This window comes from Salarias fasciatus, chromosome 13 (genome assembly GCF_902148845.1).
Source record: "Salarias fasciatus chromosome 13, fSalaFa1.1, whole genome shotgun sequence".
Lineage (NCBI taxonomy): Eukaryota > Metazoa > Chordata > Actinopteri > Blenniiformes > Blenniidae > Salarias > Salarias fasciatus.
In genome coordinates, this window is record NC_043757.1 from 17013258 (window position 1) to 17040290 (window position 27033).

The 27033-nt window shown below is 41.0% G+C and overlaps 1 protein-coding gene across 1 annotated transcript in view; it reads right to left on the bottom strand.

Annotated features, from left to right (window-relative positions):
- Positions 1 to 2558: 2558 nt before the first annotated feature.
- hpse2 (heparanase 2) overlaps positions 2559 to 27033 on the bottom strand; it is a 46763-nt gene continuing 22288 nt past the window's right edge. The window contains exons 4-12 of the mRNA XM_030106672.1: positions 22543 to 22716; positions 21310 to 21481; positions 18385 to 18432; positions 12792 to 12885; positions 11285 to 11391; positions 10994 to 11108; positions 7882 to 8027; positions 5336 to 5482; positions 2559 to 2806 (exon numbers count right to left, since the gene is read on the bottom strand). Of these exons, the coding sequence (XP_029962532.1) occupies positions 2644 to 2806; positions 5336 to 5482; positions 7882 to 8027; positions 10994 to 11108; positions 11285 to 11391; positions 12792 to 12885; positions 18385 to 18432; positions 21310 to 21481; positions 22543 to 22716 (1166 nt within the window). The 3' untranslated portion in view covers positions 2559 to 2643. The remainder of the gene's footprint in view (positions 2807 to 5335; positions 5483 to 7881; positions 8028 to 10993; positions 11109 to 11284; positions 11392 to 12791; positions 12886 to 18384; positions 18433 to 21309; positions 21482 to 22542; positions 22717 to 27033) is intronic.

Genomic DNA, 27033 nt, shown 5'->3' on the forward strand with positions numbered 1-27033 from the left:
CGCGAGAAGCCAGCTCATGCTAACAAACACTTCTGGGCTTCGCGCATAAAAGCTTATTTTGCGTGAATGGACCTTAAAGTGAAATAGTAATTAAAGGTGTGTGTTTTGGATGGTGGGAGCTGAGGGTCTGCCAGTGCTGATGGGTCGTTTTGAAGAAACATCAAAGCAGAAATCAGTTGAATAATAAGCACTGGAATGAGCAGGCTTGCAGAATCCAGATCTTCAGCTCCCTCCTGCGTGAGCCTAACAGAGCAGATCCCAGTTGTTTGTGTGTCAGTAAACACCGAGCCAAGAGAGCCTCGGCTTTACGTCTGAGCCAAACCTGGAGTCTGAGCTTCATGTTTCCCCTCAGCGGTCACAGAACAGCACTTTCCCCCTGAAAACACCATGAACAGCTGTTCCCACATTTAGAGGCCAGGAATATTATTTCACTCAAAGTAAAAAAAAAAAAATAAATAAATAAATAAATCCATATTTGACCACAGAGATTTGTACTTTCTCGTCTTTACTTTGCAAAAATGGTCTTGGCCTTTTTTTTTAACCTTCAATACAATTATACAATTTGAGTCATGATTCTTGTGATTATTGTCTAACATCTGAGTTGCAACGCTGGATGTTTCCACCGCTCAGTGTGTCACTTCACATGATGGGACTCAGCTGTTTCTGCAGAATTTGCTCCCAAATCCTCTGTTGTATGTGGCATTATGAGTTTACAGGCAATCTTTTGACCTGCTTATAGCGCTAAAACACTGGAATTAAAACGCAGACTGTGGCATGCGGCACTGATCATCTTCCCAAAAGAATATCCAGAACACACATTTTATTTGGTATTTGTGTTTATAATCATTGTAAACTTTTTTTTAAGAAAAAATAATATAGGCACACTTTACATAATAAAATAATGCTCTCCAAAAACAAATATGAACATCTCTACATTATGTATAAACACATTCAGAGGATAAATATTCCTTTTTTCTTAGCATGTTCAGACACTGAACCTGCTCTCGCTCTTCCTCCGTCATGTAAAAAGCTGAGCGGCGTCTGCATTCTTCCCGTTCGTGTCAATTCAGAGCAACGCGGCCAAATCTCCGCGAGAAACAATCCCTCTCAGTGAGTGGTTTTAGCGAATGGAATAACAAGTCAAATTTTAAATAACCTCGTCAAAATGACTATTATGACGTCTAACGTAAAATAACAGATTGATATCAGTCAGTACAAGAAACAAAAAGCATCTTTTGTCATTTCTTTTGATGATCTTTTGTGTCTCTCGGTCATCTCATTGTCTCGTGAATACATGACCTTATTCATGCTTTGACTTTTACTTTAGAGTTGGGAAATTAGTACCACTAACAAAACTGGACTTTTGATATTAAAAAATATAAAGATAAAGCCATGTATTTTATCATATAAATTAATAATATAGTGTATGTAATTCAACATATCAAGCCTAAATCATATCTTTTTATATACAAAATCAAATTGTTATCCAATAATGCACAATAGTAAATCTGTACAAAATAATGTAAACTATGTAATGTATATTTAGTACAATAGAGACCTAGCAGCATTAAAAACTTATAACAATGTTTTATCAATGAGATATGTTCAGACACACCTGAAGGATTGAACTGCAGGACTCAGATGACGTGATGGACAGGTTCACATTGTTCTTTAGCTTTGTCAGTACAGCACATCCTGGTTTTCATACTCTGTACTTCATTCGGAATTTGCAACAAAAACACAAAATTGGACGGATTTATAAAGAAAAAGAAAAAAAAAAAAAAGAGGCAAGTTTGAGTTTAAATCCGAGGATTAGCCAGCTGAAGAAAAGTAGCACAAGTTACTGGCAAGTACAAAAGACTGTACGGACACATCAGTAGCTTTATCAACAGACACACATACACACACACACACACACACACACACACACACACACACACACACACACACACACACACACACACACACACACACACACACACACACACACACACACACACACACCACACACACACACACACACACACACACACACACACACACACACACACACACACACACACACACACTGCGTGTGGAGGCACTGTGGCGTTTCTTTTCTTTCCTTGTGGAACGGATCAGGTCAAACCGAAGCTGACAGGTGTGTATTTCAGTGACGCCGAACACGCAGGGCCTTCCTCTCTTTTCCTTGTCAGTGAAACTTTACAAAAATAAGATGTGAAAAGAAAAAACATGTAAAATGACCTCCAGAAAAAAAGACAGAGTGTAGCTTCATTCAGTCCAGGAACCTGGTAATCTTAGGTAATGCATTTCTGTAACAACAAACAAAAGTCACAACAAAGTTACAAAACAAGTATTATGAGTCCAAGTCTTGTAACATCTGAGAAACTGGAAGTGGAAAGAAAGGAAAAGTGTTCAGTGCAGCCCTTTGTTTTTTATTTTGGGCAAAGTATTTGTTGGAACAGGAAGAAGAGCTAGGGAGAGAAATGTTTTGTTTGTTATTTGGCCAAAAAGTTCCAGAGTTGCCTCTGAAAAACAGTTCAAGAGGCTGATTTTCATTTCCAGGTATTGCAGATTTCTCCCTTTTTTTTTCTCTTTTACTGGAGACTATTGGCCTTTATCTCACGCGACAAAAAGCCAGTGTTATCTTCGACAGGCGTATGCGTTGATGTTTTTGATGACATAAAAGCCAATGGTCATGGGAGGCATGGCTATCGTCCGCCCGGCTCTCAGAGTCTTGGGCTTCAGCTCCGGGAAGGTCTCGTTGTCCACCATGAGCAGCTTCTCCCCGTTCAGCTGGACGTGTCTGCAGAGACCAGGCAGGCAAACATGGACCGCGTCAGAAAATGTAAAAAAAAAAAAATAATAAAACAACAAAAAACTGGCTGCCTCTTTATTTTAAAAGAGTTCCTTGCCTCCCACTTGAAGCATGAAACTCAGAGCTGGGTTTATGATTCTGTCAGTTCTACACTGGGGGGAGCTGCTGCCACAGAATTGCAGGGAAAAACAGAAGCCAGGCTTTTAGAGATGGACTGACTGCTGGCTGTTTAGTTCAGTTTTTTTTTTCCCAAAGTTACCTGTGTCCCCACATAAAATTCATCCAGACAAAATTTTTCTACAGCACATCCAAAATACACTTCACAAGAACGCCAACGCAATAACGGAGTCCATATTGGAATAAACTCTCTATTCTGACTCTTTTTGGCATGTGTCCGCGGTTAGTTGACCGAAAAGCAACATGAGTGCTCTGCAGTGAGAGGCGCCCAGCGTGTTATTTTATTATTCACTTCTCGAAAATTTACTTTTATTGCAAGATTCCAATATCGAGATTTTCTGCAGTGCAAAACTACAAAGTTAAAATATGAGTGTATTTGAAAGCTGCGGGGATCCACTTCTTAGAGGTTTAAGAGTCTCACCCCTGAATTAAACGGAAAATACAGATTTCAAAGACACCAAGTAACAAACCTGTTTATTCATTTATTGATCTGACGATGAACATAAAACTACACAGATATAATCAATAATACAAAGAAAGTGTCTCAAGCTTGTTTTTGTCTTTTATGTGGAATAGTTCTTCACGAAGAGAGTAAAAGAACACCACCAACATTAAATAAGCAGCTTTGACAAAGTAACAGATGAAAAAACAATTTTCTATTTCCTTATTTCTGTGATTACCATTTATATGTTACATTTATTATTTGATGTTTAAATTTCAATGTATTTTAATATTACCAGCATATTTGTGACATTTGGGCTGCATGTGTGCAGTTGTAATGTCTTCAAACTGGAAATTATTATTATTATCATCACTAGTATATTGAATTTTCTTGCTCAAATATGCATTAATGCATGTGTTCGTCTGAATAAAATAAGTAAGAGTAAAAATGAAATGTAAGACTGACAGAGAAAGCCCCGTCGTACTGTGCCTCCACAGTGGAGTCACCTTGAGCTCGGAGTTCACCACGGAACCGGGATCAATGCCAGGAAAGGTTTTTACATCAACCTCAAATTCCATAAAATATGAGATAAAATTCAGTTTAATAAAGAAGAGTTATGAATCAAACTGTACGGCGCGGCCTCACGTCAACATATGTGGGCTTAAAAACCTTAAAAAGTCCCACCACACACACACACATTTATAGACATCTGGTGTTGCTGAATTCATCATAAAAAGTTTCCCTGCGCTGCCTGTGGTAAAGGAAAGCACTTAAGGCCAGAAAAAGGCACATCGTTAGCTCGCTCCACTATTAACTGCCTTGCAATCCTGTTCTAACACCTAAAACATCCTCCGTCATTACGCTGTTATTGGAGGATCATGCCTGAGCCTCCATTAAGGCTGTGCGCAGGTATCGTATAACACAAAGGCCGACACACTCTCACATGGTCCTGACTCATTAGACTGTTATTCCAGGATTGGGAGCTTAAGTCTGAGTCAGAATAACAGGCCACGGGCTTTAAGGAGAAAGTACGGGACTGAAACCGTAAACCTTTGATTTTTAGGGACATTTTGAGGAAATAAGCATTATATGACTGAGTTACATAAAGTGTAATATGGCATAGTTGGTAAAACGAGTCTGAGAGGTAAGAGGAAATGAAAATACAATGGGAAAAAAAAAAACCTGTATAAACCATCTGTTGTAGGTAATAAAAATGGATTCAAACAAGGACACGAAAACACAGTGGAGCTTTATGAGGAGATCTGCACCGCGAAGAGTGACTTTTCAGTTGAGCGGTATGATTTACTGAAGAATGAGGGTCCGCAAACATAAAAATAAAGGTTGACCTCATGTTTCACTCTTCAGTGGAAATAGATTTCTGAAAAAAATACATATATTTTAAGGGGATATTTTTGTATATGAGCTTATATATTTGCATGCTTTGTGTTGTGGTGTTCACACAATATTCTGCTACAGCAAAATAACACAAAAATAAAATGGAAGCAGTGCAGCTCTTTGAAGACCACTGTTCAAAACCCGATTACGACTGGACTCATGAAGTTCATTATCACAGTTTTTTTTTTCCCCCTTGTTCTGATTTTTTAGTTGCTGAAACCTTCAGAAAAACTTATTTAATGAAAAAACTGAGATATGCATCATGGGAAGAGAAATAGGATGATTTTGTTTTTATTTGATATAAGCTACAACAGGACTTGTGCAGCTGTTGTAACCGGAGTCTTTCTGCGGAGGGTTTGTGCTGTTTGATTAGCTTAAATGACTGGAACAGGATACCTGATGACAGCATTGTTGTTTGGACAGAAAACAATGACTTAATACCTGCGTGGATGTGTGTGTGTGTGTGTGCTTCAGTGTGTGTGTGAGGGAGATCTACTACTGACTTGGCTCTGAGTCCGTCCGTGCCGTAGGGCTGCAGCAGGTACTGGTGGACCGTTTTGTTGCGTAACGTCCCCGCCAGCTTGATTTTTTTCCGCGAGCGATGGAGATTGATGATGTAGATGGTTATCGATCCCCTCACGTAGTTGTGACTGCAGCCGTAAAAGAGAACACCGGGAAAAACATCATTTTTTTTTTCCTGCCGCATTCATAGAAAGCAGGAGTGAAACGGGCTCCTCTGCACATCTGTCGACGGAGCGTCGCGTATATTACGTCGCCATGCTGAATACAATTCTCTATAATTATAGATGACTACAAAGAGAAGAAAGATCTTTGATATTTCTCTCATGAAGGATAAAGGATAAACCCGCAAGTCCTTGATCGGATCTGGATCAAAGGGTTTGCAGAAAATTAATAAAGCAAGATAAAGCGCGTTTTAAAAAAGGAATTTCTTTAAATAGCACGTTATGCTTCCTCATAAATTAAATTAAATTCCCTATATTGAGCTTGAGCTGAATCAAAGTTCATCTTTTAAATCATTCTGATGGAGACTATCTGGTGCAAAGACCTGCCTGCTTGTACAGTATCCGATATTAAAACCTGCTGCTGTCTGGTGCAGGGTCAGATACAGGGTGTGAACACAAAGGGCAACACTTCTTGAGTTACACAGACAACAGTGTTTGAGTCCCTCTCCTTAGAGCAAAGCGCTGGGGACACAATTTGAGAGGTACGCCGGTCAAAGGTAAATAACTTAGCGAGACAGCGAAGACAAACATGATAAGATCTAATCGGAGCTCCGATATGAGCACAAAGACAACACAGCTGTAGTGAATACCACATGTCAGCCATGGTGTTCGGGGTCAGGGCAAGCCCGTCTGCCCGACGTATCCGCCATCAGCTGCTTTCGACATTTTCGATTTACTCAGTGAGGAATTTTCATCAACAACCGTTCAAAGTTTCTAATATTCAATATACAGTATTTACCATGTGAAAAAAACACTGTGTGTTTGGCTCTGAGTTAAACTCCCGGAGTTTCTGAGAAACACGGAGCGATACTCCAACTGATGGATCTGATGCTCAGCTGGAGGGAGAGATAAGTACCTCTCAGGCCTTTCCAATGACGAGCTTCTTCGAGATCCAAACCAGGAACGTAAACATGTGTTGGTGGCGTTTGAAGTCGGAGCATCGCTGGAAAGTGAAAAAATGCCACGCAAACCACTAAAAGGGGTAAAAGGGCAGTGGAAGACAAATATCTAATCTGCAGAGACTTCCAAAACCACCGACTGCTCGGACACATTTATGTTCCTCGCTGTCTAACCCAGTACAGTCAAACCGCCGGGACTGCAGCGGTTTGTCCACTTAAGGAGCGACTGCTTTCACCGTAAAGTGGCAGAAATTATGACAACTGAAGTGGCTTTAGATTGAAGAGGGGCCGCTTTGGTGCTTCGCTGTCTGATCTCATGAATCCTCAGATGATTGATATCATGAGTGGAGCTGCTGCATGTTGTGGGCATTTCATTTATTCCCGGCTTCACCGCACAGCAGGCGGCTGAGGGACGACACTCGCTAGGAACTGTGACGTGTGGTCATCAGAGGAAAGAATAAAAACAATGGAAATGTATTAAACAAATAAATGGAAAAAAAATATATTTATCCAATTGTTTGAACCACGAATTAATTCTCTGTTTAATTTAACATTTTTTTGTTATTTTTAAGTAAAAAATTGCTAAATTTGCACTTTCCAGTTCGACTATGAGGAAGAGACCCATGCGTACTGCAGTGAGACATGCATCCTTCACAGACCATGTCTGCGTGCACACTCAATGAGAGCGTGCTTTTAACTCTGTATGCTTTCATTTAAATGTCTGATTTTATTTATGTATTTTTTTTTTTATTTAATTTGCCCATTGGCATTATGGTCTACTCTATTAATTTGCCGGAGATGCTCCTCCTGTAAACGAGCCCTGTCTGGAGCGCGGGTGTAAGCCTAGCCTGGTGCTGACAGTCGCCGGCCTGGGTTAAACGATAACCTTGAACAGGCCACGGTGGCACTCTTCATCTCCTCCCGGCATAGACTGCCTTATTGTCCCTCCCCCTCCCCCCTCAAATATCCCCCTACAGCCAATCCGAGACGGGATGAAGGCCTCGCACGCCTTTCAGCGGCTCTTTGACGGCAGAGAGAACGAACCCACACACCTGATAAGTGATACCCGTTAAGTTTTATAGGCTCTGAGCCGTGAATGAGCGGGTGTCTGCAACCTGCTTATTTATGGGAAGCTGAATGGGCTTGGCTGGGGATTCAGTTCATCCCCCAAAGACACTGCGCCTCAGGTGCTTGCAGGAAGACACGGGCAGTTAAAAATGCTCGAGACGTCTGTTTTCTGTTTAAATCTTCAAGGAGGTTCCCTCCTGAGTATGACTACACTTCATCGAGTGGCGATAAGGATGTGTGCTTTGTCAACTGTCAACCTCAAAAGAAGAAAATAAAAAAAAGAAAGAAAGAAAGTAAGCTGCACACTCGCAGGTTGAAAACTGATCCAAAGTTACGTACTTGTAGTAGCTGGTGCAGTGAGCGTAGATCCGCAGTTTGTCTCGTATGACTCGTCCCGGCTGAGGCTTCCTCTGCAGTCCAGCCACCCGCACAGCTAAGACCCTGGGACCAACCAGACGCTTGAAGACCAGAGAGAACCAGTAATCCTGCAAGAGAAACACACACACACCAACTGATGTTCTTTCAGCATGAAGTGACTTCCTTAGCATGACTCTCCTTAGTCATGAGCATTAGAGTAGGCAACATTTATCTATTATTTAGTTTTTCAAGTTCCACAGGTAATGAAAACCAACACAAAATTAATTGTATGTTTCATTACTTTCATAATGTGTTAATCGCAATTTAGTCCTGAAACTCCTCCCATTTCAAACACATGAGCACTTTGGCACCGGTCGTTTAGCCGGAACTGTCCGTCACATGTAACACGCCATATTATATCTCACAGCCTCCACCCCGTTCAGAGCTGACAGGTCTGAAATGTGACATTTTCACAAAATATTATTCTACAGCAGGAACTGTTGGTGGCTGCTGAGTGGTCCACTCTCACTCCACAGACTACACAGACTCAACACCTCTCTGAGAGACCCAGAACAACATGTGTTCCTCAGGAAGTTCCCATGCAATCCTGCATATGGCAACATTTAAGGGCTTCTTTTTTCCACGCAGGCTTTAACTTAATTTGCTGCCAAGGCATCGAAGAAGCAGAGCACAGTATAGAACAGTATAGTGCTGGTCACGGCCAGAGGGATGGCTGGATGGACGTATGGCCAGAACTATGATCTGTGATTATTACATAGTGTATGAAACACAGAACAGCTCTGAGTCTGGAGATTTTTTCCTTTTATTTTTTTATTTTTTTTGAAAGGTGAAACGTGGTCGGAGTGACACTATCGTCTCTCTTTCTGTTTGAAAAACAAAACAGAGTATCACATATAATTTCAATTGGCACCTGACATGCCAAAACTGGTGAAAACTAATACTATTTCTGTCTTGCTGAGAAACATCAGCTGAGATCCTGGATCATCAGTGGTTTTACCCATTTTCCTATTTTCCTGTGTGGGTGCCTGCTGTCTCCTTGTTTTTAATCACTTCTCTCTTGGCCCAGACTCTCCCTTCAGAGACAAACATCAAACCTAAACTGATGCATAAACAAAGATATGATAGATAAGATCGGAGGAACGGCCGGCATGAGTACATCAGTAATGTCGGAAAACACACCGCAGGCCAATAAAACTCTAGCTGCACAGAGGTGGAGGTAATATGGAAATCAACAATTAGAATTTTATGTTTGACTAAATCGGGCAAATGAGAGTCAGGCTGCTTGGATGAACCTCGTATCTGTAAATCTAGCAATGTAAGTCTAAAGTCCCAGAACTTTACATCTGTCAGGGCGTATAATATTTCAGTGTTTTTCATTCAACTCGACCCCCGAAGACGTTAAGAGTCTTTAATCTTTAATCTGCCGCATGCTTTAATTGGACTTCTCATAAAATTAGAAACAGAAAACAGCTGTGAAAAATAAAAACAGGAAATCGTCTTCAAATAAGAACAGCCGCTTCGTGCACCGTTTGTATTGTACAAAACCACGAGGGACCATTACGAACAGGCTAAATTGTATGCACATTCCAGTGCGACAACTTTGCTTTAAGTTTGAAAAAAAAATATATTTCTTCTTGCCACACAGACGCATTATCTCTTTGCGTTAAGCCAGACTGATTTTTGTACCTTAAAAAGTGAATCTCCAACAAGACAATCCATCAATTTTCAGATTTATGACCCTCCTCTGGAGGGGAATAGATGGCACATGTGGTGTGAAAACAACACAAAACTTTCAAAAACGGAAATATTATGACAAAAAGACCAGAAAAAAAGAAAAGAGTGAGGGGATTCGGGGGTGAAACAACACGACCAAAGTGGTAAAGTCCTTGTAGATTGCTTTGACTGGATGCTAGAAGAGTCGTCCCACAGGGGAAGGGGCCAAGCCGTAAATTTCCCCTGCAGAAGACAGGCCGGGCCTGCAGTGAATTCTCTCAGCAGGTAGGCTGGTGCAGCTCTCAGACATCCAGCCATGTTAAAAGCATTGTGATGCTAGCGGGAGGTCGCCATTCCCAGAAAATAACACGGAGACAAACAGGGAGGAACGGTGCAGGCAACTGGAGAGCTCCACATCTCATAGGTGAACAGAGGAAAGAGTGAGTTTCCAGAGGGGACTAATGAAGCCTTCATTGAAGAATTATAGTCTGATTTATTAGAACTAATTAATTAGCAATCCCAATAACATCAGTAGGTCAAAGTGTCATCTTTTTCTTGATTGCCAATCCTCATTCTAGCAGGTAATTCTCCAAACTAAGAAGCAACTTCATCAACTTTCTCCTTTATTTTACAAACTATGATTTATTATCTATGTCATTAGTGCAGGCCTCTCGCCCCTGTTGTGCCTCCGTTTGATATAAACTGTTTTTTATGAACTTAATAAATCTTTTTTTTCCATGAACTTGGCTCACGGCGGTATTTTAACACCTCCTCGCGCTCACCTTTTTCAGCAAAGTGAACGTTGCTCAACACAGAAAAAGGCGAAAATGTACCTCTCTTTAAACAATTTACCAGGCAAGGGCTATTGTTAAAGACTGAACATTATTCACGTACGAGGTGTTGAAACATTTTCAGCCTCATACATCAAACAACTGCTAATAAAAACAGTGTGTATTGAATTATTCACACAAAGCTGTAGCTTGTATAATTCCAGCTCCGCTCTGCACAGCATCGCAGGCTATTTTACAAACATGCCCGCGTATCAAAATCTCCGGTTGCAGATCTCTCACCGGCCCAACCGTCTCACACAGAGAAGCACACATTTGTGATGGGGGGTTGAGGGGAGCACTGACACTGTCCTGGGCGACTGATAAAGGGCTAAGGTTACACGGCATCTCGCCCCCTCATCTGACCACTCATCACCACTAAACGCCTTTCATCTCAGCTAATAGCTCCCACGGGAAAGAGCGAGAAGTGCCAATCCGGGACCAGAAAAAGGTCCGGGACGTCACGGGACGTCTCAGGTCACGGTGTGAGATTATTACTGCCATCCCTGTTCAACGGAAATAGAAAGACTCACTGGTAAAGGGTTAAAATGCTGGTCCACGAGGTGCGTGTATCCATAGTCGAAGAACGAGTGACGCAAGACAACATCAATCCCCTGCAGGGCAGCCATGCCCAGTGTGTTCACCCACCTGAAACACACACACACACACACACACACACACACACAGACACAGACACAGACACAGACACACGGTCGGAAACAAATGAAATCATTAGAAATGTGACATATATAATCCTCTTGATATGGCTATTTTCAACAAAGCATTAATGTTTTATTAAGAAGCGAGAGGATAACTGAACTTACAGGAAGCTGGCGCCGTATGTGTCTGAGAGGTTGTTGATGCCTCCGGACCACGCTGGGCCGAGTCCGCCGAGCCACACCTTCTTACCAGGAGTGTGTGTGTTCACAACCTGCAACAAGCAGCACACCTCTGTCAACACGCTTCATCCTGAAGTCAACTCCAGTAAGACCAGATTCTCATGTTGGTTATGAATGAATGCGTCACTACAGCAGTGTTTTACAGGCAAAGTGTATCGACACCAACAGTCATGTATTTCTGATACTTCTTGAACTGTAGTGCAATCATTGAAATACTAGCAGATTTACTGGTAAAAATTCACTTCCTTTTCTTCTGTTTTTTCAGCGTGTTTAGTTCTACTGTGTGGAATTTGGGGAAATACAAATCGAACCTGCAGCCTTTACGCACACTTCATGAAAACACACCTTTGTAATGTCACATGCAGTGAGATTTGTGGAACATAAATTACAATAATCATGTTCAAACCAAGAAATTACTCACTGCTGGGTCACAAACAAACATTTTGTGACCAACTACAAAAAAAAAAGAAGAAAAAATTGCATCTTCATGCATAAAGAAATACCACTATGAGGCAGGAGGCAAAAAATTCAATTATAAACTTTTAAAAAAACAAAACTGTATAAAAAAAACAAACCCTTGTCAGATACTGAGAACAGAAAAAAAATTATCATGAAATTTGTATATATTTTGTACTGCTAGCTGAAGAGCTAGAAATGCAATTGCATTGCAGAAGATGTGAGGATTGTTGTATTTAAGCTGTAGGAACTGCAAGCAATTTATGTTTATACATGAAAAATGAGAAATGAGTAGGGGTATAAAAGTTTTTGATTCTATTTCCTGACCCTTCTGTTATTATTATGACGTTGTTACAACTTTGGTTTCACTTATAGTGACTCTGCAACCCATTAAAACATCTTTAGAATTGGCACAAAACAGATGTGAAGAGAAAAGGATTGAAATATCACGATTGCATACAAAGTAAGGAACACCCGAGCAAACCCAATGCACAGAAAATGTGGTTTCTTGAAACACAGAGTGTCTCTGCAGCCAATCCTCGCATGTTCTAAGTTTTTGATCATAGGAATGATTGCATTTTATTTCTCCTGAGGCACTTTGGCTCTGTTCACTTCTCAAAACTCCAGCAGCCAGTATTGATAATCTTACCTCATGGTCGACATTACGGTTTCACCCTGAGGGCTTTCTCTTGTGGTTCACCCATGTGGCTTTTCCATCACCAAAACTATCTGAGCGCTGAGTGCACCATGAACTCAAAAGAAATACAAATGCATGTTGTGATTGCGATGAATTATCTCTTAATATCCTGCACTGAAACTTTCAGACGAGAAAAAAAATGTGACGTCTGGAATTCATGTTGGACATTTTGAGTTTAAAGTGCACCAGTTCACCCACATATCAGGAATCTACAGGCTTTCATATAAACTTAGTGTTACTACACTGGAAGATTTAGTATTTAAACAGAAACTTCATTACTTTGGTGACTTTAGTGAGCTGCTCTGTCAGCGTGTCCAATAGGCGAGTTTTCAGGAAGTCCTCCGCCTTGTTCACTCTGCCATCCATGTAATAACTGTAACACAAACGCAAGAGAAACACTGTGAGAGAAACACTCTTTGCAATTTTATGAGGTGACCAACAAACATGATTATTTCAGGGCGCAGATGGTGAGGATAAAGTGAAAACTGCACACTGACCACAGAACATTTTTCGATTTAGTCTCAGTCCGTTTCAAATTATCTTTGGCCCAGAGACGCCGCCGATGGCGGTGATTGTGTTCACGTTTAGGTTTGTCTTGGTGACACAGCTTTAACTTGCTTTCATTCCACAGACAATCTCTGAAAATATTTCTGGACCAGTGTGATGTTTTCCGATACAGAATCCTCATCTTGAGGACCGGAACCTCGTCAGCCACCATCAAGTACTCTACATGGTGGAACCAGAAAAGTCTTTTCCTGGGAATTTCTTTCTGACATTCTTCCATATCTTCTATATTTTTTCACAGGTGAACCTCTGATTGTAAAAACAATGAAACTGAGATTAAGTATGATGAAGAGACGTTTGCTTCAGACAATAAGAGCTTGGGGAGTCAGTCTGGAACAGGAGTGAAGCTCTTCAGACATTTTCTTCAAAGTAAATCTGCCTATAAACTCTTTTTTCAAACACAGACAGGCTGCAAAATGCTCCTCCAGCAGTTATTTATTACTGCCACTTACTTTCCCAGTTTTCTGTTGTCTCTATTCCAAAAGGTTTTTTTTTTGGTGTTGCTCATATCAAATACAAGTAAAAAAAAGGAAAGCAAGAAAATACTTTTCATAACATTGTGAAATGTCTTTGTTTCAACATCTGATATGTTTTCTCTATTCAAATATGATTAAACACTGTTAATGAGGTCTGTAAATCAAAGCCTGTCTTTGTAATTTACAATTCATTCATTTCCCTATTTTTTTTCTTTGGTAATGGGTTTATTTAATAAACGAGATTTCTGCCCCGACAGAAACATCACAATTCAACTGGAGGGCAGTTCAGCAGTTCATCACCGGGCAAACACACATTCAATTCCCCTCAAACGTTTAGTTTACCGTACTTCACGAGCTATGACATAAAATGGACAAGCCGATTTCAAAAGAGTTCAGGAGAACATTCATAAAAATTTCCTGCTAAACTGCAGACAAAAAACAACAACAACTAAGAGCACCGATAGTTCAGACTAAGGCTGAATGAAACAAACATCCATTTATTATGACTTTGTGTGTGAGAAAGATGAGGACACAAAGAGAGACGAAAATAGGAAATGAAGTTAAGAGAGCACGATGACAGAAGAATTTATTGGAAGCTGGAGTCCCGAGGAACATTTATCCTGTGGCCAGAAAGAAATCCTCTCCTCCACACTCCGCAGGAGTCCAAGAGAGGAAGACGAGAAAGCAGCAACCACACACACACCAAGTTCATGCCTCGGGTCCCATAAAAAAAACACTGACATCTTATTTTCCCTGCAGAGAGAAACATGGCTCTTGTTCTATTGTTCAGTCAATTAAGAAAAGTTCTGTGTTACACTGAAGATCAATTTGATATATTAGCTTGTTCAGATGCAGTGGGAAGCATTACGTTTGTGTTTTGGGAATTTAATCAGCTATAAGCTTTAAGACACACTCTGTGTGTCGTCCCGAGCGTAGTTCAAAGGTTATCTTACTTAAACGGTTTTAAAGGGAAGACACCAGTGGCATCCTAAGCACACTAATTCAGAAATTGATGTCGAACTTTTGAGTGAAACTTTATGGCCAATTCCAAATGTATACTGTCCTATAATCAACTGTAACGTCACCAAATCCTTGGTGACAAATGAGCAACAGGAAAGCATCCTGCATGGCAGATCAAATTACTTTCGTGGAGGTTCTGTTCTCTTCCGAATTTCAAAACTGGAAAAAAAAAAAAAAAAAAAAAGTTTTCTCAGAGATATTTGATCATATTAATCCAATCAAAAAAGAAGCAACACAAATATTTTCTTTCCTCAAAACTGGAAAAAAGTCCAACAAAACGACACTGTGAATTCACAGAGAAGCTGATCATGCAGCGGACCGAGTGCCAGCCAGGAATATTTCTAATCAGAAAAATGAAAGGGCCACGGCCAAAAATAAGACAAGCACACCATGCAACCATACCAACTCAAGCATCGAAAGAGTCTAAATCAAAGTCAAACCTTCGTAAATCTCTGTGTGAAAGGTTTGTGGAAATGACTAATGTTTCAGCAAAACTGCTGAGAGCAACAGCTGGGCTCGGTTCAGGTGGGGTCAGGCTGTGTTGCAATCTGAGCTTAACCTTGTAAAAATGTTCTTCATAGGACATGAGAAGTCCCGCGCTCTTCATCGCTTTGTGTAAACACATCCACAGATTAAGTCATAGCCGGATGCAAGTCATTTGGTTGTCCTGCCTTCTTTCCAGAGATCTCACACTAATTATTTAGTCCAGATCTGAAATGAAACAAATAATGAGAAAAGGAAAAGTCTCAGAGGTCTTCTTGGTACATGTTGAACCAAATAGAAAAGAATCAGTGGAAATTAAAATGAGCTCTATAAAAGAGAGGCTGAGGATTATAGGATCGTTACAGTTTCATCAAATTTGATGAAAACTAAGTGGATCACGCCAAAGAAATATGAGTAAGGATATGCAAGTGCATGAGATAAAATGAAATAAGGCATACTCTGGCGTCTCTTCCCAACAGCTTTCAGTATGTGTAAGGCTCAGCTCTTATACTTTTACCTTCTGAAATTATTCTTATTCTACTGTCTTCAATTATTTTTTTTCCATCTTTTTGTTAGTTGTGTTATTTTTTGTGTGTGTATGAATGTTTTGTTTTGTTTTCAGGGTGTTTAGTATCAGCAGTGAATGGGAGATGCTCATGTGTTTTGTGGAGTTGGAGTAAAGTAGCCTGAGAAAACCCATGCACGCAGAGGGATGACATTAAATCTTTTCTTTTTTTTTTTCTTTGAGGTGAACGTGCTAACCCTAACATCATGAGGCCCCTGGATCCGCCTCAAAACCGAGATGAAACTGAAGCGAATCTATCATCGGCTCCTCTTATTGAATAATTATTTGCATTCATTTTGTAAAGTAATGATCAATTTAAGATTCCGTCAGCTGGTAACGCTCTCGTCGTGTCCAAAAGCTCGATTTCACCAGAAATCAGGAAAATCAAAAAGGACAGTTGAAGAAATCACAGAGCAAAATGTGAACGTTGAAGTGAGTCACAGGTAGTTTTAAACCGCGAACACGAAACACTGGTGAGCAGCAGCAGAACGCGGACATGCTCCTTTCTCCGGACCAGCAGGTTATATCAGCTCAATCCATCACCGCATCAGATGAAGGATATAGAGCTTCCCTCATGAGTACATGAGGAAATTTACAGTCCCGCTGTGCCGCTCCTTTTGAGAGAGATCACAAACCTGTAACATCTCTTTTTTTTCCCCTCCCCTCACAAAAAGATATGCGGCATATGGCATTTTTCTAAGATGTAGTCCTGCTGTCTTTTAGACAAACATGTGGGAATAGGATGTAATTCTGGCTTGTTAAAACGTGAAAACAACGAGGAAAAAATTCAAAACTCTAAATTAATGATTCTGAATCCTTTTTAAGGTCACAGCAAATAGTCCAAGAACAGCTCAAAGGCAATGGCTGCTGCGTTTAGCAGGGGGTGTTTGCTTGTTTACTTCACACTCAAGATGTTCACACCACTAATGACCGACCGCAGGAACAATTAGGCCCACATTAGGTGCTTTACTCAGGGGCATCTGAACACCAACTGTTGTGGAAATGGGTAAAACCGTCCTGCTCTTTCTTTTCTTTTTTTTTTTTTCCTCCTTTGAGCTCATATTTTCACAGTTAGCTCTGGCAGCCGTGTGAGCACACACTTCTGTCAGGCGCTAACGTCTCGCCACGAAGCCGTCCCCGAAGGTGAGGTGGCTGGCTGAGCCGAGGCGGAGATAGCCTGGCTGCAGTTAAGTGTTTAACTTAAGTATATGTTTTTCTAAAACCGCAAATGTCAACCTCATGTCAGCGCTGGAGGAAACGTCAGAGAATCAGCGTGTATGCTCATCCTCTGGGGGACCGAGTGTTTGTAAAATGTCTCACAACAATCTGCCAAACAGGTGCCGAGACATGTGAGCCTTGACCAAAAGGAGGAGTATGCTAGAGTCATGCATCTAGCGCAGCTAAAAACAGACCTTTAATCACTGAATAGGAGCGTTTCGTTCCAGAAACAATGTCTGGTCAGTGACAGACACACTTTCCACAGGAAACAAAAAAGAAGAAGAAGAAAAAAAAAACTTCTCCTGCACCACAAATAAAACTTTATTTCTCTCCAATGTCTAGGCGGAGGAACAGAAATGTCCAAAATATTAAAAATATTGGATATGGGCCCTTAGCAGTGACAGAGTTTTTCATTTTAATTATAATAACTGATTTTTACCTGCGGATATAAAGGACAGGGTAAAGTAGTGCAACTTATAATAAGATCAAAGCTTCAGCTGTACCGAGTCTTTAGCAAAAAATGACCTCATTCTTTGAAGGGAAAGAAAGTGTAAGCTTGCACAATAGTGGAAAAAAATGTGAGACTAAAAGTAAAAGCCTGAACAATTCAAGCAAATTCTTTAATAGTAAATTCACAACGCTATAACCAGAGTCACAGTATAATGCAAACCATATCTATATGTGTGTGTATGTGTGTGTTCAGGCTAGGAACTACATTCACTTCATAACTAACACGTTTCATCACTGAATGAAAGCTGCAGACGGACGCACGCTGCCAAACACATGGGTAATGAGAGCTGCGTCTCTTACCTGCTAAGCCTGATCCGAAAACAACCAAAGGCAGATGCAGTGGAGTAAAACCTATGGCGTAGACGTGTTAATGAGTGGTCTCCACTTTTATGAGGTTGGCTCCTTTTGTAGAGGTCAGAGTTTCTGTCACGCAGCCTGCTTAGACTGGAATCTGGACCCTCGAGTGTAAAACAGGCTAATTGACAGAGGGAATGAGCCAGAGCATATGGTTTGATTTTCACAGTGTGGGTGGTGTTTTCCTAAGCCTTACTGACAGCCCTTCCACCTTCCGTTTCTTCTAATTTCTCCTAATTAGACCTGACCTTCACCCTAATGACCAGGGTTTTCCTGAGCTTACAGTGGGCGCGTCGTTTAGCGCACATTTTACATACGTGTCTAAAGACGCACTGACACAAGACGGGAAAAAGATCAAACCACCGATATTTGTATGCATTCCTGTCGTATAAGCTATAGACAAACGTCAGGTGTTCTTAATTCAACACACGCCGTCTCCCGGGCTCCTTGCCTGTTGTTCCGTTTGCCAGATAAATCCACTTCTCCATCTTATCCATCACAGAAATAGTGTTGATAATGGCTGCTGCTGGCTACTGCGTACAGTCGATGGTGATAATGGTGCAGAAACACACCATGAGCCGTGATGGCAGATTTATGGTTGCTGAAGTGCGAGGGCTGTAGTTCAGCTCTGGGTTTTCTATAAACAAAATGATAAAAGACAAAAAAAGGGTAAAATACCTACTGTTGCCACGTAACTGCGTCTACCACGGAGCCAGCAGTCTTCATAAACCTGAAAATAAAACACAATTTAACCTCTGTGACATCTCGGTTTGTGATATAATAACTTGACACTTATGTAATGATGAACAGCAAATGATTTAACAACTAAAAGATGTGGATTTACGACTAAGTCAAGCTTCACCCTGAGCCTTTTACCCCAAATTATGACGAATTGAAGAAGAACGTATTTACTACAGTCACATATTTCACCAGAAGAGACACTTTGCTGAGTATAACAGCTTCGTTTGAACTCCAAACTGTGAAATCCACCTAGAAAGTATGTCAAACTCATTTTAAATTCCCATCTTATCAAAGCTTTGCAAAAATTCTTAAAACATAGAGTTGGATGACAACATCTTCACCAGTATTGGATAAAACAAAACGTTTTTTTTTTAACGAAGAAAAGAGATTGGATTTGAAAGATGAGGCCCTAATGCACGACAGTATAGCATGTATTCTCGGATTAATGTCGTTTTAGCAATAGGTGTCTTGCTAAATTAAAGTTAAAGACTAAAAAGAAAATCCTGCTGCAGTCATTTTCTTAGCAGGTAGTCATTGCTTTAGCTTAAATATAAACTACAAACATTCCTCACCGATACACAAAAATGTTACACAAACAGTGTGAATGCACAGTTCCTCCATCTTCTTCCTGAGCTGTAGGGTCTGTGTGTGTGTGTGTGTGTGTGTTTCCTGGTCTACCTGATCCAAACCGCTCCATATTTGGGCGTAACAGCTTGTCTCTAAACATCATGTCACAGAACACAACTTTCACCACTCAGGTTTGTTTAGTCTGTGCAGCTCTGATATTTGACTGCTGAGCGGCTCAGCGTCTCATTCATCTTATTTCTTGAGAGGAGCAGAGTAGCCGGGCTGTCAAACACGAGAGAAAACCCCTCGTAACGGTGTCAAACACGCGAGGATCGGCCCGTCATTAAATGTGACCTACGAAAAGTCGATTTCTCTGCTCTTCATCCTTCCTGTCCTCTGAGGCTGCTGCTCATTAATCACTTTGAAAAGTACAGTACACACACACACACTGCTGCACACAAACACACACACCTTTTATTTAGGAGTAAATCTAAACTGCCAGTGCACAGCAAGGAAAAAAAAAAACCCCTATGAAAACAGTCGCTAATGGTTTCACTGATGTGAGCAGTTTCAGCAAACAGCGGAGAAAGACGTACATCAAAATATTCCTTTGCGTTTTTTCTTCCAACTACCTGTCAAAGTGTGTGTGGCTGCAGAGACGAGCTGTGGGATAGATGCAGGCCGAGATAAACTGAAACATTAAATGGTTCCTCTGCTTGCATCTACCCATGTGCCTGCAAAAGTGAACTGCACTGTAATTTAATGCACATTAAACTTGCTTTATGGGCGACATTTTAGTTAAAAGGAATCCCGTTCCCAGCTGTTTATGCGAGGACGTAATTCCTGCGGAGCAAATCGTACCTCCAGCGCTTCCTAATGTCCTATTATCTGTGTAAAAACATCTTCTAAATCTCTTGTGACAGGAGAGTGGGGCATCGAATACAGCTTGCTTTCAGCCACCCAGAAGAGGCAGTAGATGTTTTAATTTTTATGGTTACAGCAGAGGACCACCTCTAACTCTGTCCACTCCAAATGTTCTCAAGCAGAGCAGTGTTTCATGATATTTTCTCAGTGATGGGTCCGTGTGACATCGCAATGCAGACGGCACTGTCCTATTGGTCCGACTCAACAATCGGAACAGATCCTGATAAGAGCTATTTGACACTGCTGTTCATTTTTCCGTTTTCACCGCTGTCTGCCTTTATGAGCGTCCACAGGACAAGTTGCAGTTTGGGACAAATACATCAATGACTGCTCACATCTTTTTACAACTCATGTGTTTTACAGCGCATGTTTGTCTCCAGCAGCAGGGCCCAATTACGGAGTCAACGCTTGTTTAAAGAAAAATTGAAATTTACGTTTTAAAGTTCTCCAAAGTATGAAATAGTTTGTACTTCCAGGAAAAAGCAAACATACTTCTACAGAGACACATTTTATTTGCATATAAACAACATTGACAGAGTGGTGTAAATGCTTCTATGTTTTGTTTTTCAGCCTGTGTTTGCAGTAAAAGGCCAGCGATGCATCCATGTCAGTGCAACGTGTTTCCTTTTAAAATAATTAAAAAAACATCACAAAAGGCTTCACTTTTTTCCAAGCGATGAATATCTGAGAACTGACGCTATAGTCTTTCATGTGTTAGTGTAATTTTAACAATAAAGATTTTCAATAACGACTTAAGATAATTTTAACATTGTATTCAGTAAACCTGAAGGTGAAGGGAAAGGAGGGGAAAATTTTGAAGATGTTGCAAACTCCATTCATCTATTAGACTGAGAAACATAAATATTTATCTGGAATGTATAAAGTTCTTCTGCCATTTTGGTTAAAAAAAAAACTGGAAAGTATTCATAATATCTAATAATGCTCATAATGATGCAGCAATACCTAAAAGACTGTTCGTCTAGCTCCAAATCCAACACTGCAGTCCCAGGAGGGAAGAGGCAGCAGGGGAAAGCAGGCTGTCAGAGACGTGACTGCAGTCAGACCAAAGCTGCTGCAGCTTCTGGGTGAAGCCAGCAGGTGGGACGTTGTGCCGTCACGTTATCAGTCAGATGACACTTTATTTAGGCTGACAGGCTATAACCAAAGCCGATCCCCTGAAACCTGCGAGTGGAAATCCATAAACAGTGAACACTACGCTGTGTGTGTGTGTGCGTGTTAAAAACAGTAAAGCTCAGTAAAAGTCCCGAACCGCTCCGGCATACATACTTTCCACTACCTTCCCCCCTATTTCCCAGCAGGATGGCCTAACAAGGAGTGGAATCTGGGCCAATCATTGTTTTACTTGGTGACTCACCCATCCAGCAGCAGGATGGCGTTCTTCCGGGGTCGTCCTGCGTTGGGGCCAAAGAGTTGAGCGCGGTGGTAGTAGCGCACCGACTGCAGCAGCGTCCGCAGTTTGGTGTAGTCCTGGGCCAACTGGGTGCTGTTGACCGCACGGCCCACCATGCTGCGATACGCGTTCGGCTCTGGGGAGGGAAGACGCGGCACGCCAGAGAAACGCAGTTTACACGAGCAACAGCGGGGAGGTGGCAGAGAGCGCTGCTGTTGTAGTCTGATATTGCTCTCTCTCCGAGAGCATAGAGCGGTCGGTAGAAAGAGGGATAATTGGGCAATTCGCAGTAATACGGACAGATGTACTTGGTGTCAGGGGAATGATTCGAGCACACATGGTGGCCTTGCAGTTTCAGTCAAACAAAAAGAGCGAAAGAGCGAGTTTTTTCCCCCTAAAAAGAGAAAAACTACATTCCTGCATTTGCTTTGCTGTTTTCGCTTTGCTGACAGTTACTTTGCATCAGTTTGTGCTTGAGCTGCAAAGTAAAACTTTCTGTATTTGCCGTGTCGCCGAGCATGTTCTCCTGAAAACCATTACAAGCTGATGCAAAACACTGACTTTTCATGCAGCCTTTATATATTTGCTCTGGGTCTGCACTGCATGGGTGATTTACTTGAAATGATTACATTTGCCACGGTTTAAGTCCTCACTAAAATTTTCACATGGTCCGATCACTGGATTCCTCCTGATACTTCTGCTCTTTTGGTCTCGGGCTAAAAAAAAAAAAAAAGTGGCCGGTCAGAATTCTATTAGTTTAGAAATTAAAATAAGTTATGTAGAGATGTGCAGCAGGCAAATGTGATTCTTTTCATCCCCGAATGAACCCTTGAATCCATCAATTCACACTGATCTAACACTTAAAAAACGGAGTTTGCTCCACGCAGTGCCGAAGCAATCTTTAAACGTTAAACAACTTGACTACTAGTTTAGTGGACTAACTCAAACCTAAACGCACCTTATTGCGCTTTATGAGCACGAAACTTACTCCTCTGCATGATGACATAACCTTGGATCGCAGAGAAGGTTATTACATCAAATGCAATGTGTTTTCAATTGAAATGCAGCTGAATGAGAAAATCTAACAGAAATGCAGAGGTTGAAAACTCCTGAGCGGTGTCAGCGTATTCAAGCTTATTTTGAGGAAAGGTCGCGCCCCTTCGTATCAGTTTAGTAGGAGTATGCTGCTGTACTGACCGTTGCCAAGCTCCCAGGAGATGTTGTACTTCTTGCCGGCGCCATACTTGAGGAGGCTGAGGGTGGAGGAGGTGTTCCACGAGTTGTCCGGGTTTCTGTGCAGCGCGTTGAGCCCCAGAATCAGGTGCAGGCCAGCACAATCGGCAAAGTTGTACAGTTTGTCTAAAGACCTGGCTGGGAAAAACCCACAAAGCAGTTGTAACTTTGATTCTTTTATAGGCAGCTGAGAATCATATGGCCGTACGAACATGATGAAAAACACATGGATCCTCCGATTCTCGCGCCCGCGCAGGAGCACAGCTCCAGATCCAGATCTGTGGCGTTTTCTGTTCAGCAGTTATGCAGGTTTGCAACCAATTTTATTTTCTGATCATTACACACACGTTGAAATTGTACTGACACGTATATGAAAGTACTCAGCAATTTTATTTGTTTCAAATATGACTTTTACTGTGAAGTCTTCCGAAACTGCTATCCAAGCTTTCCGGGGCTGGTGCCATCATCGTAACTTTAGGTGAGATGCAGGTTTGTCCTTAGACAGGCGAGAAATGCAATCACTCACACAATCAAATACCGACATGGAATTTGAAGTCACTAAATATCAAAACACGCCTTTTGATTTATGGAGTTCCCCCAAAGAATCCATTGTAGGATCATTGAGGAACCCAAGCAGAAAGGACCAAGCCAAAAATCAATCCCAGATTTTCCTTTTTTTTTTTTTTTGGCATTTTAACTATAAACATTGAGTGTTCATCTTAACAGTTACTCCTCAGCACGATGCAGTTAAAATGATTTACCATGTTATCATGAGAACAAAGAAATGCCAGTGCTTCAGGATAGGAAAGTTTAATTCTTTTGTATTTAACCTGCTTTAGCTACTTAACCTTGTAAGTAATGTCCCCAATGCTAAAAAAAAGGAACTACTTTTTAGAATGCGTTCATTCAAACCACTTGGCCCGTCCAAACCACAATACATTGGTATTAAACTCTAATCAACATGAGTTTTGGTAAGCATGGGAAGTACTGGAACAACTACTGAACTCCACCTGGGATCTATTCTGCAATCAGTGCTGAACTTTGTGCATGTGAGTCCAGATCTACACATGACCACAGATCTTCATCCTCACCAACATTCAGTGAGAATCCAGACAGGCGGATTTTCCCATCCTGGCCTCCTGCGGCGATGCACTCCTCAAAGCATTGAGCACAGTTTTATTCTGCAGCTGACTGCTCACTCACATTGACGTCTGCAGTCTCCATCAGATCGCATTAGTCTCTCGCTCACTCTCTCTGCAGCGGTGAATACGGGCCAGCCGCAGATGTCGGTGTACGTCGCGAGTGCCAAAAGTGTTTGTTTATATTTTAATGTGCGACAGCAGGCGGCTCCTGGATACCTCTGGCACATGTTTTGAAATCCAACCCTTTTGGAATAAGGCCATTAATGTAAATATTGCCCTGAACTGTGACCCTCACTTCGTAGGGTACAACGGGAACCAGATGAAGACCGCGCTGGAGTAGTTTAAACCAGAATTTGCCTTCAACTCAGGGTTTGGCGGCAGCTCAGTTTGCCAAATAAAACCTTTCTCCAGTGTGTCGTGGAGAAAAAAGCAGAGCAGGCTCGAGTGCATGTGAGGTTTTTCCCCTGAAAATGAGTCAAGCTATTAAAAGGTGCAAGGTTCTGCATTTAAGAGTGAATAAAGATGCATTTAAGACCAGCACACAGTTAAAAACTAAACACACTTAATGAGTTAATGACTTGTGCCCTTGTTCAAATGGGTTTTTATATCCATCATGTACCGTAAGCCTTTACTATGAGTGCTACTTATGTATAATCTAAAGAGCAAATAGAGAGAGCAGAAAGCTGGCTTGTAGCACCTGGGATTAATCTGCTTTCCAAGAGCAGGACAAAGCCTGAAAACAAACCAAAAAAATACCGATATTTGCATGAAGTTGGTTTTAGTAATCTTTCGGAGTACACTTCTGCTGTGTAAACTGTCTGTTCTCCATCTCATTAATAACCAGCAATAATGTTATTATCATAACTCCTTCCCTCTGTGGTTCAACCGGAGCGGCGTCTGTTCGCGGGAGCAGAGCGGAGGGCATCGGGACGGAGAAAGTAGCGCCAGATGTGGCTGTCAGGATGAGTGATTCCAGGCTTTTCCTCACCTGAGATCTGAGCAGAAGACAACCAGCGCTGCAGCAAAGCTCAGGCAGCAGGCGAGCGCACACAGCGGAGGCGTCCAGAGGCGCATCAAGCTGCTTAATATCACTTTTCTCTGCTGGCAGCACGTACAATTAAAGAAATTCAAGCCAGTGTGATTCCTGGGAAATATCCAGCTTAAATAATTTCGTTCAAAGTCAAGTATTTCTTCTCTCTCTCTGCAGTTTCACAGCGAAAGTTGGGTGGAATGAAGCATCTGATGAGAGTTGCATTCTATTCAAGGATCTTTTAAACTGATACCTTTAAAATACTACTTTTCTTCAGTCAGTTCCTCACTTCCTAACAGAATTTAAATTTGTTGGTTTGTTCATTTGAACAAGTTGCCCATAGACGGTTAAAAAACAATTCACAAGAGGAAGAGTAAATCAATAGTTCCAAGTTTTCACAAAAAGTAATTACGTACAAAATGTGCAAACACAATGCGTTACAGTCAGAGCTAGTAATAGAAAAAAAGTTGATAACTAATTAGAAAAATATTAATTTTATTAAAATTTAGATGATAGATTATAAAGACAATCAAATATTCAAATATTGATCAGCTTTGTAAATGGAAATATTCGTCGACTTTTTTAAACAATAACACAAAAAATGTAATATTAATTTAATTTGGACATTTAGTGAACTTAATATCAAGTTTTTAAGAAAATAAGGACATGAAAATAAAGCCAGTAGCTGCATCATGGACTGTGATACTGAGCACTATATTTACCTTTCGTCCAAAGAAACTGATTGATACTTAAGTTAACTAAAGCCATGAATCCATCTTATTCTGAGTAAACAGGACAAACAACTTAACATTCCGGTGCAGCAGAATGTCCCTTTAAGGACAGCTGATCTTCAGTCGGCATGTTGGTGAGCAATTATTACATTTTCTGTTTCTGCTGCACTCTCTAACATCAGCTAACAGTCCAAGGAGACCATATAGTCTTACCGGGAAGCATCGTCTAGATTTTACGTCTCACCTCCTGACCTGAGGAAGCTTCATGTGGTCTCTTCTGAAGAGAAAAGGATAAATTTATTCTCCTGATGTGAGCGTGACTCATTGTGGCAATAAGAAGATAAATGTTAAATTCAGAGTGGAATAGCAGCTCTTACTACTTATGGGAGATTGCTCTCCTGTTATGGAACAATACAAATGATTCACAGGATTACAAAGACTCAGAGACGGTAAATCATGCCGCATGGAATCACCTTTCCTCCTTAAAGAAATGGTGCTTATCGCAAAAATATAAACAAAAAGAAATTATTTTATAGAGAAAGAGAACAAGAAGGGTATCTTTCATATAACAAAAGGCTATTGTATTAAATAGTCTTGTATAATCCATAAAATGTCTCCGTAAATCAACTCAGCAATGTTATCACAATTACAGCACAGTAGTTCAATGTCTAGCTAAACAAGTAAGTGCATAAACAGAGGTAAGCTGTTTTCTGCAATGTCACAATCCACGCGACAGGACAGGAGCCGGCCGAAATGCTGCTGTCCTCGTTTTGCAACCAAAGACAGCCTGAGATAATCTTGCGACCGTGTCAGACCGTCATCTCTCTACATCTCACATTGTGACGATTTACAGCGACTAGTGGTCCACTATCAAACCAAAAGAAAAGTAGCAACAAAAACAGTGAAAGCACTACCGGTTTCAAACTCTGCATGGATATAAATGATATTTCAAAACTTAGGAGCATGAAGGAACCACCTCTTGTGCCATTTATATGAAATGAAATTTGTTGAAAACAGTTCAATTAAACAATACAATGTATAATCTATACAATGTATCACTTATGATAAATAAACCTAATTATGACTTCTTATTAGCCGCACGAGTATGTTTCAGATGCGTTTCTGACTAGAAGGAAATCACGATTTCCCAAAAAGCACATGGGAAAAACATACAATGAAATTATCTGAAAGCTTAGCATAAATATTTCTGTGACGGTCTTTTATTTACAATAATTCTTTTGAAAGTGACAAAAGAAACATGAGCTTTACCAATAATGGCCGTTTGCCCAGTAAAGAGTTAAGTACACCCACTTTTGACTTCCAAAATACTATGTTGTAGAATGATTTAAGCTAAATCCTCTGTTCCAGAAGCATAACGACGGTCTCTCTGGGAGGTCAGACTTCACAGAGCTTTCTCTTTACCAGCAAACAGTCCAGCCAGAAACAGCCAGAAACAAACCCTGAGCTGTGTGGGTTCAGGAGTGTGAGCATGGGCCGCTGTATACGTGAGTGTATCTGTTGCCGTGCCTTTGTGTATTTCTGCGTAGCGGAA